At 35.7% G+C, this 13,926-nt stretch overlaps 1 protein-coding gene across 1 annotated transcript; it reads right to left on the reverse strand.

Moving 5' to 3' along the window:
* Positions 1-6,717: 6,717 nt before the first annotated feature.
* On the reverse strand, positions 6,718-7,179 carry LOC137744284 (uncharacterized). Its single transcript, XM_068484138.1, has one exon. The coding sequence runs from the start codon at positions 7,177-7,179 to the stop codon at positions 6,718-6,720; it is 462 nt and encodes a 153-aa protein (XP_068340239.1).
* Between the last annotated feature and the right edge of the window lie 6,747 nt (positions 7,180-13,926).

A 13,926-nucleotide genomic window follows, 5' to 3' on the forward strand; every position in this document is an offset into this window, starting at 1 on the left:
AACAGGTCAATTTCTACTTCTTTAATTGCTAATTAGATTGCTATCTTCCTTGGAGATGTGTTTTCCCTAAGTGGCATAGCAAATCTTACTTTACTACCCAATTACTACCTTCCTTAGATATGCTTTTAGAGATACGGTCCAATCTGTTTATTAGGTTGCCACATAGGATACATAGCTAGGTGGGTTTAATGTTTTGTTTAGTGATTTACTAACTACATTTTTATGCATTGTGTGTATATGGTTGACACAAGTTAGTAATGGCACAAATAAGGAAATAACAAGGCTTATCATTCATGTCCGACGTGTTAGAGTTTCACCGTGTTACAGAGAGGATGATGGACCAATTAAGAGATTCATATTTGGAAAACATGTGAACAACAATTTTAACCGGTGTTCAAACCATTTTCTAATGAGGACGACATTGAAACAAGAAGTTGGACGTCTAACAAAACAAAAAAAAAAAAAACTAGTGATGATATGGATCAGGATCCTCTCCTAGGCAAAGGATGAAGATCCTTTTGACCAAGCCCATCGGGCCGTTTAAAATTTTATCCAACAGCTAAAATTATTATAACTTTTAGAGGGGCCCCCTGTTTGTAGCCGTTGGATAAAATTTCAACGGCCCGATGGGCTTGGTCAGGATGATCCTCACCCTTTGCTCAGGAAATGATCCTGATCCTGATGATATTGTATTAAGCAATGGAGCCAAAAACCAAAGATTAATGAAGGACATATCCACTTTTGACACTTACACCTTAATAATGCAAGAAAGAGAGAAAAAAAAAGACATACCAAGATTAAAATTTGCGGCCCAGAAGAATACAACCAATGCTCACCTTAATAAGGTAACAAAAATGTTGCTCTTATTGTATTTTCTCTACCACATTTGTATGCTACTCTTACAAGGACTTCAGAAAATGTTTTCTCACTGTTAGGAAAAATCAATATGTGATAGAATGTTAATAGCTGTAAATATAACGCTCGAAAGCATAGTTAGTAAATTCGCATAGAATATGCATATTATACACATACATACGTATTTTTCAAAAAAAATTATGTTTTTCATACATGTTTTAATGATTCGTTTAACTGCATGTTGTTTTTAACTCCAAAGTATTATACATGTACTTACATAATTTTTACATTTGATTACACTTTATTTTAACCCATTTATAAAATTCACGTTTTCTATATGTATTTTTAACATATTATCAAAGAAATAAAAATATTTTAAATAAATTAAATATTAAAATTTTCAAAAGGCCAAAATTTTCAAATTTTAACAAAGTTGTCAAATAATACATGGACGTATTTTTAACGTACCATACCCGGTCCGTTCCTTATTTTTTGAACCATGCTTGAAAGCAACGGGATATTTAATATGTACCAAGAATAAGAATTGTAATCACTATTATTTTATATCGTCGAGATAATATTCAATATTACATAATTGAAATAAAAAACAAAATAGAAATTGAACATGCTGACTCGTATCGTAGATAGAGGTTTGCATATTGTTAATGTCCTAAAGACATAATTTTGGTTATTTGTTGTCTTGAAGTTCAATTGACATCTATCTCCCGTGATTCAACTGTCTATAAATGGACTAACACCAAATAGTTAATCTCTGACGAACATTGTATGTTTTTGTCAAGCAAGTCTTGAGCCCGAAATATCAATGTTTCTGTCAATTAAGTCTTCGGCTCATGACTCCAATACCAGAACATTCAAATAAGAATTCCCTAGCGCCCAAGACTAAACTTTTATCTTTAGTCTATCCCTTTCAAAACATGACAAGCCACTTATAAAGCCTATATAAAACCTAGTTTTTGTTATAAATAGGTAAAAGTTAGAGAGATAACCTTTACTAGTGACACGAGCGAAGCAGGTGTAAAATATTACACTGTAACTATAACATAAGGGGATGACAAATAAAAGATGGAGGGATAGATAATGATGTTATTGATCTTTTCTTGTTCTTTGTGTATCTTGAAAGCATACGGAGCGCTCTATTTATATAGCAAATCCAAACAAACGTATTAACTATACATTGAAATTTACAACACACACCTTTTGACAATACGATTCTCCTTCATTTCCTAAGTCAATATCACTTTGTGTGGGCATTGAAAAATCTACCAATGTTTTCAATATCAATGTGGGCATTCATTAACTCACCAGTATTTTCAACACTCCCCCTTGGATGCCTACATATCAACATCAGTTGCCTCGTTAAAACCTTGCTCAGAAAAACCCAGTGGGAAAAAACCATAGTGAAGGAAAAAGAGTACAACTTTACCTGGATTGTTGATATAGTGTTAAATATGCTTATGTTGTCTCGTTAAAACCTTGATAGGAAAAACCCAGTGGGAAAAATCCTAATCGAAGGAAAAAGATTACAACATGCATTTATCATAGGTGTTCCCCCTAATATGTATCTCTTCCTGATTCCGCATTTTCCAAATTTAGCTGATTGGTAAGTCGATGTAATCCGATACTTTGCACTAACTTCTGAAACGTGCACTTTGGTAGAGACTTGGTGAACAGGTCTACCAGATTTTCATTGGAACGGATTTGTTTGACTTCAATAACTTTAGCCTTATAAAGCTCATGTGCACTAAAAAACTTTGGAGATATGTGTTTAGTCTTATCGTCCTTGATGAATCCTTCCTTCATTTGGGCAATACAAGCTGCATTATCTTCATAGACGACAGTTAGAGTGTCTATCTTTGAAGTTAGACCACATGAATTCCGGATATGATGGATCATTTATCTTAACCAAGAACATTCATGACTTGCTTCATGTACAACAAGTATTTCTGAGTGATTTGAAGATGTAGCAACATGTTGAGAGAACGACCATTGGCGTGCTGAGTGGGTAAGCCTTGTCCATGCCAAATCGCTTCAGGATTTTTTCAGCGTAAGTTGATTAGTGGACCAAAATTTCACTAGCACAATGCTCGATCTGCAGGCCGAGACAATATTTTGTTTTTCCAAGGTCTTTCATTTTAAATTCGCTTTTTAGATATTCAACAGTTTTATTGAGCTCTTCAGGAGTACGAACTATGTTCATATCATCAACATATACCACTATAGCAAATCCAAAGTTGGATTTCTTAATGAACACACAAAGGCAAATGACATTGTTGATATACCCTTCTTTGATCAAATACTGACTGAGACGATTATACCACATTCGTCCAGATTGTTTCAGCCCATACAATGATCGCCTTAATTTGATTGAGAGCATATCTCGTAATTTGTTAGTTGTTTCAGGCAACTTAAGTCCTTCTAGGACTTTCATATATATGTTAGTATCCAATTCTCCATATAGATATGCGGTGAGGACATCCATAAGTCGCATGTCAAGATTTTTGAAACCACTAAACTTATTAAGTAACGGAACGTAATTGCGTCCATTATAGGAGAGTATTTCTCTTCATAATCAATTCTAGGTCTTTGCGAAAAACCTTGTGCAACGAGTCATGTTTTATATCTTGCAATCTCATTTTTCTTATTTCACTTTCTTATGAATACCCATTTGTAACCCACGGGGTTTATACCAAGCGGGGTTTGGACTACTGGTCCAAAAATATTTCGCCTTTATAAGAAATTTAATTATACCTGGATTGCATCTTTCCACTTAGACCAATCTCATCTCTGTTTGTATTCATTGACAGAGCGGAGCTCAATATCATCACTTAATATGATTTCGGTGGCTACTATGAATGCAAACATGTCGTCGATGATTATGTCATTATTATCCCACAATTCATTAGTACAAGCATAATTTATGGAGATTTCTTTGCTTTCATGTACCTCTGTTTCTTCAGGTGCATGTGTCTCACCAAAGACATTTTCTTTTTCTAAAAGTACAGAATCATGAATTGTGAATTTTTCATTCATTTTTTTCTTCTTGAATGATTTCATTTAGATTTAGTCGTGCCCTTGTCTTTCTCTTTCAAGGGGCTGAATCTTTTGAACCTTAAAGTCTACCATGTTTCAGGCGTGCACCAGATGAACCATTCATTGCCACTTTATTTTGTCCAACAGAGACATCAATTCTTGTAGGTGCATTTGCAGCTGGTATATGTGATTTTGTCACTTTTATAGCATCTTTAAATGCATCTAGCATTTGATTGGCAATACTTTGAAGATGAACGATCATTTTCACTTCATTTTCACATTGAGTGCTACATGGATTAAAATGAGATAAGGTGGGAACAACCCATGTCAGCTCTTGCCGTTCTTCTGGAACGGTCTTTTCTTTCCCTAACGATGGGAAAACTCTCTCATCAAAGTGACAATCAGCAAAACGAGCTATAAACATATCACCTATCAAGGGTTCCAAATATCTAATGATAAACGGTGAATCAAAACCCACATAAATTCCCAGTCTGCGCTAAAGTCCATTCTTAGTGCGTTGTGGTGGTGCAATAAGTACATAAACTGCACAACCAAAAACTTGTAAATGTGAAATGTTTGGCTGATGCCCAAACACGAGTTATACTGAGAAGTATTAGTGGTTGGCTATAGGTCTCAATTGAACCAATGATGCAGCATGTAAGATGGCATGTCCCCATGCAGAAACTGGCAATTTTGTTTTCATGAGTAGAGTGTGAGCTATTAATTGAAGCAGCTTGATAAATGACTCTGCTAGACCATTTTGAGTATGGACATAAGGAACACAGTGTTCAACATCAATGCTCAATGTCATACAGTCATCATCAAAAGTTTGAGATGTAAATTCACCAGTGTTATCAAGTCGGATTGACTTAGGGCTGGTTTGGCATTGCTGTACTTTGAAAAAAAATTGCTTCTGTTGTGCTATGAGAATAAGCAGCTGTGAAATAAAGTAGCAGAGTGTTTGGTAAACTTTTTTGTAAAAGTGCTTTCGAAAGAAAAAAAAAAAAAAAAAAAAAAAAAAAACTAGTATTATAGTGTTTGGTAAACTTTTATGTAAAACAGATGTGAAAAAAACCGGTTTTTCAAAGCTGGGTTTTGCATTTTTCTTGTTTTTGGCTTTTTTTTATCCAAAACTGTGAAAAAAAAAACTGAAGCTGAATGTTTACCAAACACAAAAACAGCTCCCAACTTTTTTTTATACCAGTTTTTTTCAGAATCACCTCAGTACCAAACCAGGCCTTAATGGGGTAATCTGGGAACTGTGCTCGCAACTTAATTATCTAAGCAAGAAGTCTCGCAAAAACTACATTCCGAGCAGATAAGAGACAAACATGTAACCATCGGGTAGATGCATCAACCAAAACCATAAAATATCATAATGGTCCACAAGATGGTTGAATAGGCCCACAAATATTCCTTTGAATTCTTTGCAGAAATGATGGGGATTCAGCATCAACCTTTAGTTATGATGGTATAATTACCAACTTCCCTTGAGAACAAGCCTTATAAGGGTTATCATTTGAGATAGCAATGTATCTACTCAATAATCGATATCTATTAGAGTTGGCAATGATTCTACGCATCATGGTAGATCTTGGGTGAACCAGACGGTCATGTTAAAGCATGTAAACTTTTGAATCAATGAACTTTTGGTTAATGACAGTATGTGATTCAACTGTCTTTATATATGTATAATATAATCCACTCGTTAAACCACGCAACTTCTCCAATATACGCTTTTGGGTATCATTGGAGGTAATGCATAGATACTCCACATTTTCTGCACTTCTTGTTTCAATGTGGTATCCATTTAAACATATGTCTTTTAAACTCAACAAATTTCGAGTAAATCGAGTAGCGTACAACGAATTCTGTATGGACAATATTGTTTCATTTGGTAACATAATATGGGCTTTCCCTGAGCCTTCAATTACATCTGATTGGCCTGATATTGTTGTTAGCCTTACTTTTGTAAGCAACAATCTTGAGAAATACTTTTGATCTCGAAGTATTGTATGCGTGGTTGCGCTGTCTGCAATACAAATATCTTCGCCATTGCTATTGTTTTGAGAATGACCGTAGTGCTTATCCATGCTTTCTGAGTAAGGGGATCACGGTTAAAAGCAATTTATAACAGGAAATTTAAATGTCACTTTTATTGAATTTGAAATGCTTGTTTTAAACTACAAGTTCAGTACATCAAACATAAATGTTTCAGTTGGACTGGTACACTTCATTCCCTCTTTCCACAATAAAGTTTGAGACATCTAGGTGGGTTGTGTTCAATTGTCCTAATAAGCCACACACTGGATAAGATATATCCATTGGTTTAGCCTGGTTGAGAAAATTGGGCTCAACACCTTTCTCCTTGATAGAGGCTTAATATAGATCCACCAGATGTTTTGGGGTACGACAAGTACGCGCCCAATGCTCATTGCCACCACACCTATGTCAGGCTCCTTCAGAGTTTCTGGAAGCATTATTCATATGAGCTTTGCATTTGTGGAGATTTACATTTTTGAAGCTCGGACCTGAATTATGCCTTTGAACCTGGTTATGAAACTGGACACCATGATTCTTGCCTTTTCCATTCCACCGTCTTCACATGTGGCCACGTCCTCATTTATGAGTATTGCCATAAGAGAATATGGCGTTCACTTCGAGGGAAGCAACATTCACTTCTGGGAATGGTGCAGATCTAGTAGGTCAGGACTGATGATTTTTCATCAAGAGCTCATTATTTTGTTTAGCTACCAGGAACACAGATATCAGCTGGTTGTATTCAATGAAACCTCACTCTCTATACTGCTGCTATAGGAGCACGTTTGAGGCATGAAAGGTGTTGAAGGTCTTTTTCAACATATCTTCCTCAGTGATGGTTTCCCCATAGAGTTTCATCTGGGAACTAATTCTGAACATCGCAGAATTGTACTTAGCCACTAAATTGAAATCCTGGATCCTTAGGTGAGTCCACTCATAATGAGTTCTTGGAAGAATCATCGTTTTCTGATGATTATATTTGTTTCTCAATGCCTTCCAAAGAGCTAACGGTTCTTCAACTATTAGGTACTCGCTCTTTAGTCCTTCATCAAGGTGGCGATGGATAAAAATCATGGCCTTCGCCCGATCTTGAGAAGATGCAATAGTCTCCTCCTTGATTGTTTCTTCAAGTTTCCCTACCTTCAAATGGATCTTGGTATCCACTACCCAGGTAAGGTAGTTCTTCCCAGTAATGTCCAAGGCAACAAAATCAAGTTTTGCCAAGTTCGCCATTTTCTTTTCTAAAAGAAAATTTGAGATGTGTAAGAACTTGCAATAATATGTATTTTGGAGGTATGTGTAGTGTTAGAACTTTTGGTTCTTATAAAAAAAAAATTCATTTTGATCTTCAGGCCAAAATGATAAGCACTCGAAACTTCTAGCTCGAGATTTACATGATGAATGAGGAGGACGATTGTACCGCACCATTCTCATTGAAATAACATAACATAGGATGAGTGATTATTCCACAACACTCAAGTAGCAAGAAAATTTAAATACGCAGAGTAGGGTGGGTAATTATACCGCACCACCTCAAAATGCAATGAAATTAAATAGCATGTAAATTAAATATGCAGGGTATGGTGGGCGATTATACCACTCCACCTAACATTTGCAGTAAAATTAGATCTGTAGTCCAAGATAGGCAATGATACCGCACCATCTTGGATTGTAGTAGATTAAATTTGCAGTTCAAGATGGACGATTGTATCGCACCATCTTGGATTGCAGTAAAATCAACATAAATAAACACTGGGTTAGTAATCAAGAGCTACACCAAACAAGAAATCAAAGTTATATGTAACTGTTAGGTTGAGAACTAAAAGCAAGCATGGTGCAAACAGTTTTTCGCGAGGGTATGTCCAGTAGTTGAGGCAAAGGAAGAAGAAGAACAGTAAAATCCTTAGAGGAAACATTTTTTTCTTCAGCGAAGAGAAATGAAAAATGGTTAGAGAGTCGTACTGATAACGTGTTATAAATAGGTAAAAGTTAGAGAGATAATATTTACTAGTAACATGAGCGAAGCAGGTGTAAAATATTACATTGTAACTATAACACAAGGAGATAACAAATAAAAGATGGAGGGATAGATAATGATGTCATTGATCTTTCCTTGTTCTCTGTGTATCTTAAAAGCATACAGAGCGCTCTATTTATAGAGCAACTTCAAACAAACGTATTAACTATACATTGAAATTTACAGCACACACCTTTTGACAATACGATCCTCCTTCATTTCCCAAGTCAATATCACTTTGTGTGGGCATTGAAAAATCTACCAATGTTTTCAATATCACTGTGGGCATTCACTAACCCACCAGTATTTTCAACATTTTTTTTTTTTTTGGGTAAACATATAAAACCTGATTTTCACCGATGTCATTTGTGTTAATTCTGAACTTGAACCACAGCATCCTTCAAAAGTAGCAGATTTGCAGTTGTAGAGCCCTAGCCTGGGCCCGTTTACTAATTAGTGGGTTTTGGATGCGGGCTCTGTTTAAAACGGATCAAATACTAACCAAGATTGAATGGAAAGTCCAATCCATACTGGTTCGTTCGTTACTATTCGTGTAGGAATTAGGAATAAAATTATATTTCTTGGATTCCAAGTCAAAATTTCTCATGGAAGGGGTTGACATTGATAAAAAGTCAGCTCCAATTTTAATCATGCAACTAATCTATCTTAGTCCTCTTTATGTACAATTAGAGAATTGCTTTGTCTTCCTTTATAAAGACCTCACTTAATTGAGAACTCGAAGCTGGGTCAAAGACTCAAAATAGACATAATATATCTATTATTCATTTTCCACAAGGATTTTACAAACTCGTTCAAATGCAGCTGGTCTTAACTATAGTGATTGATAGTACTACGTGGTGGAGTCACATGGGTCATTGGTTGTCCATGATCCCAACAACTTCAAAATCTCTATGCATATATGAATGTGTATTTGTATTTAACCCCTATAAACAATTATGGAAAACTAAATCATAACTTCCGCCTTCTTTTAATTTTGTTTTCTTTTATCATCCGTGTCTTTGTTTTATTTCTTCTTGTATGTGACTCTATTCTATGACCAAGTGCTCAATGAAATGCCAAACCTTGGCAACCTTCAACATTACTACATAGTTTACTACAGTTGCCCTCGACAAACCTCTATTGATCCTAGTAGTTGTCGACATACGTTGCATAAGTTTTTGGCAAATATCGCAGGAATCGGCAAGTGCCCATCAGATACTCAACAAAATAGTCCAATGAAACTTTTTCTGTCGAAATTATGGCCCCACAACTGACGTGAATGTGTGAAGGACACCTTAAGAAGTATCCCTGTCTCGCAAGAGCAGTAAGGACCTAGATTCTTTCTGCATGCAAAATCCTACCAATTTCTCCTGTTCTTGTTTCCATATTTATTTTCATTTTGGTAGAAGCAAAAGAATTATTATTTGCCTCAACTTGCAATACTAAAGTCTATAACAGTATGAGACTTCTTAGTGTGATGATGATCACACGGTCACGTGATGTTACTAATTTACACATTATAATATTGGTAGATGATAGTTAGCATACTCATAGTAGTGTGAATTGATACAATTAAATGAGATGTACATGTTATTGCTTTTTTTCCTTTTCACTCTAATAAAGCAGCAGCCTCTTTCACAAGCAAGAAAGTGCTTATTTCCTACCAAATTAATCGGTGATATATATGCACAAGAACTAGGAACAACCTTCACAAAGAGCAGGAAAAGTTAGGTTTTTGAAATAAGTAATGGAAAACATGACAAGGAATTCCACCCTCTCATCACGTTGCCTACGCAGCTCAAAACAGATGATGTACACATGGATGGTGCTATCCACACATCTATTTTACTTCTCTTACATTCTTTGTTAATTTTTATTATTTAATCTTTTTTCAATTCATTCAATCGATGACTAAAAATTATGAGAAATGTGTAAAATATGAAAAATGGTGTGTGGACAACACCACCGTATATACATACCACCTCAAATAATCAACTTTTGTTGTGTATTACTATTTCCCTACAATCACTTTTCAAATTGAAAATTATAAGTAGTTGATGCAGCAAGCCACTCTTTTTAGTTATAATATTATATATTTGCTTTGTTGCAAAGTATATTAAACCATGTTTCATTTGTTTGGATGCCAAATGTGCAACTTAATTAAATATATTAGTGTGTTCATTGGTTATTAACAGATATGAAATCTTTTCCACTTTCTCCACCCTTTCAACCTTTTTTTATTTATTTATTTTATTTTATTTTATTTTTTTTATGGTAATGATACTAACGACCGAAATGATGCACTATACAAAATAATAAATAATTCACACAAACGATTCACTAAGCGTTTTTTCTTTCAAACACGATTATCTAAAAAGAAGCCCTGTGAAAGCGTCTGTAATGGGAAGCGGTCCATTAACGTTGCTTAATTGGTAACTTTGACTATACGTGCAATTATCTGCAAAGGCTACATGCAGGGGCAGAGCCAATTCAGGCAGCTAAACCTTCTGCACATTTGCATCACTATAGCAATGTAGATCTTTTCTAACATTTTGCCAAGTTTGTTCGGCTTTGACCCTTCTCGCCCTAGTAATTATTGAATTCCTTATTAACATTGTTTTGGCTTTTAGTGAAAGTAAGTCAGGAATGGTCTATATATAATAATTTTTGGAATGATAATTATCATTCTAATGTGTAGATATATTGAATTTATTATATTATAAAGAGTCATATGAGCAGTTACATTTCTAAAAAAATGCGCTAGCACCCAGTGCATTAATTCACTCAGTGAACAGTGATAGACTTCAATAAACAGTAATAGGCCAGTTGCATCTTCATCCCTAAAACTAAATAGCCTAGTCAATTTTATTAAAATATTATTATTTTTTATTGTAAAATAATAATTTGACTTTTCTAACTCGGTTTCTCTCTCTCCCTCTGTTTCTCTCTTTCTCGCTTGGCTCAGTCTCTTGGTCTCTTTCTCCCTTGTCCGACTGCTGCATCTGCATTGTACATGCCTCTACCTCAAGGTCAAGGTAAGAAATTGCACCTTCCTATTCGAATTGGGATTAGGGGTTGGGATTTCGAATTCAAAATCAAAGGTAAAGTTAAGGATTGTGATTTTGAAAGCTCAGAAATTGTGGGCAACGGAAATTGTGCAAATCTGATTGAGGATGATCATAGACCAATTGTCTGGAACCCAGAAGAAAATTTAAAGAATTAAACTTTGATTTGATTTATTTCTTTACCGGCGGGAGGTTGAAGGTTGTGGGAAGAGCTCCGGCCAGTTTAAAATCAGGTGCTTGGTGGTGAACGCCCCCACGACCAACGCCGTTGCGGCCGCCGAGCACAGGATTGCTCACATCAGATGGCCCGACTTTTGGGTCTGTCGATTCTAGGTCGGTCTCTTGCCTGGTGTGGGCTGGGTGCTAGCCTATTAGGTTAGGGTGGAGCAAATTGAAGGGAAGCCAGTCTGTTTTTTAGCCTGGGTGCCGGCCTAAGAGCTTCCCTTCAATTTGCTCCACCCCAACCTAATAGGCTAGCACCCAGCCCACATCAGGCAAGAGACCGGCCTAGAATCGACAGACCTAAAAGCCGGGCCATTTGACGTGAGCAATCATGTGCTCGGCGGCCGCAACGATGTTGGCCGTGGGGGCGTTCACCACCAAGCACCTAATTTTAAACTGGCCGGAGCTCTTCCCACAACCTTCAACTCCCGCCGGTAAAGAAATAAATCAAATCAAAGTTTAATTCTTTAAATTTTCTTCTGGGTTCCAGACAATTGGTCTATGATCATCCTCAATCAGATCTGCACAATCTCTTTTGCCCACAATTTCTGAGCTTTCAAAATCACAATCCTTAACTTTACCTTTGATTTTGAATTTGAAATCCCAACCCCTAATCCCAATTCGAATAGGAAGGTGCAGTTTCTTACCTTGACCTTGAGGTAGAGGCATGTACAATGCAGATGTAGCAGTCGGACAAGGGAGAAAGAGACCGAGAGACTGAGCCAAGCGAGAAAGAGAAAGAAACAGAGGGAGAGAGAAACCGAGTTAGAAAAGTCAAATTATTATTTTACAATAAAAAATAATAATATTTTAATAAAATTGACTAGGCTATTTAGTTTGAGGGATGGAGATGCAACTGGTCTATTACTGTTTATTGAGGTCTATCACTGTTCACTGAGTGAATTAATGCGCTAGATGCTGGCGCATTTTTTTAGGGATGGAATTGCTCTTAGACACTAAAAAGAAAAATAATAGAGATACTGCACAATTAGAATGAATCAGAGATTATATATTAGTATTTAAGATATATATTGTTTATGGATGTGTATTTTTCTATTTTGATGAACAACAATGAGTTCAATTCTTTTAGCACTGCTCATTTTCAATTGCAAGTGGAAAGTTTTAGGTTTGACTCTCAATATGTGACTTAGTTAAATCTCTCACTTCATGTAAAATTGACCACTTATGACAATATTTCTGACTCTGCCACTGACTACATGTATTCTTTTTATTATTAAAAAAAACACAATTATTTTAAATGTACAAATTTACAGCTCATCTCATATTCGTTGTTTCATCACTTGGGTGTCATGTGGGTTGCCAAATTTTATTTTACGCATGGCTGAAAGGCATGTCGACTGAAAGCTCAAAACTATTGGAGAGAAGAATCAGAATACTTTTGTATAAACATTGAGGGAACACAAGAAAGCCAAAAAGTGGGCGGGGGTTTTGTGAGAGACTAAGGTATATGTGGTCATAAATCAAACATAAAAAGTTAATAATCAAAATTAGAATAAAGGCAGCCAAAAGTGCTTTTGCTATGCAACTTGCAGAAAAGTTGCTTCTTTCAAAAAAGAAAGTGGGTAAATTTGTCACTTAATAGTTGAGTCCTGATTCTCATTGGATTTTTTTGTGAGGATTTTGAAGATATATGAATCGTGTCCGTTTATCGTACATTGTACGGTTAGAAATTATTTTAAATATTTTTATTTAAAAATAAACATAAATAGTAGTAGACAAAAATTAATCGCATGATGTACAATGAATGAACACGATTCACGGATTCTAAAAATCCGAAGAGAATCCTGTTGGCTTAATACTTCAAATTTTTTGTAGGGATAACCCATTCTTTATAATTTGGTCATGTTGCCTCGAGTATTTTGTCTAGTGGGTGGGACCAAAATAAGGTGTGCAAGGCAATATGGTGGGCACTAGGCTTTTCATAAGGTTTTTGCATAAAGCAAACAATAATTTTAGTGCCAGCAATTAGCAACAGCAAGCAACTAAACAAAGGGTCCAATTCAAACAGAGATTTTTTAATGTGTCCAGAATACGGATACATATATTATATATAGTAATTTTTTTTTTAAGTTTCCTCCCACTTATATAATAACATACAACGTATATGCTCGTTTTCTAGATACTATGAAAAATCTCTCCAATTCAAGGAATGGGAATAGGGATAGGAATAAGAATACGGATTGTGCCATTCTTGTCCAATGTTTAACTGCCTAATGGATGTTGTTTGGGATTTACCTCCTACATAAAACATGGGGGGAAATCTTTTAGTTCCAATGAAAAAAATGGCACGTGATACATACAATGATTATCCAAAAAATTACTTGATCTTAGTCAAGCACAAAGTTGGTGGTAAATAATCCTAACTTCTGCAATGAGGACAGCTCCATACAGATGTAAACTACATGGAGCTTGGTGGAATGACTGCTCATCCACAACCCTAGTCAACTAAGACAAGACAGTTCTCAGTTTCAAGACCTATCCTTCAGTTTCAACCGAAATCAACAAGTGCACACTTGGATATTAAGATCAAACGCGTGGAGGACTATTAATGTTAAAGACCTCTCGTCATTGGAGAGTTTTCAACCATAACATTGTTACTTCGACATTGGTCTTATTACCGGAGAATTTTCAACTATAACGCTACATCTTAGAAAT

This window comes from Pyrus communis, chromosome 9 (assembly GCF_963583255.1).
Source record: "Pyrus communis chromosome 9, drPyrComm1.1, whole genome shotgun sequence".
NCBI lineage: Eukaryota > Viridiplantae > Streptophyta > Magnoliopsida > Rosales > Rosaceae > Pyrus > Pyrus communis.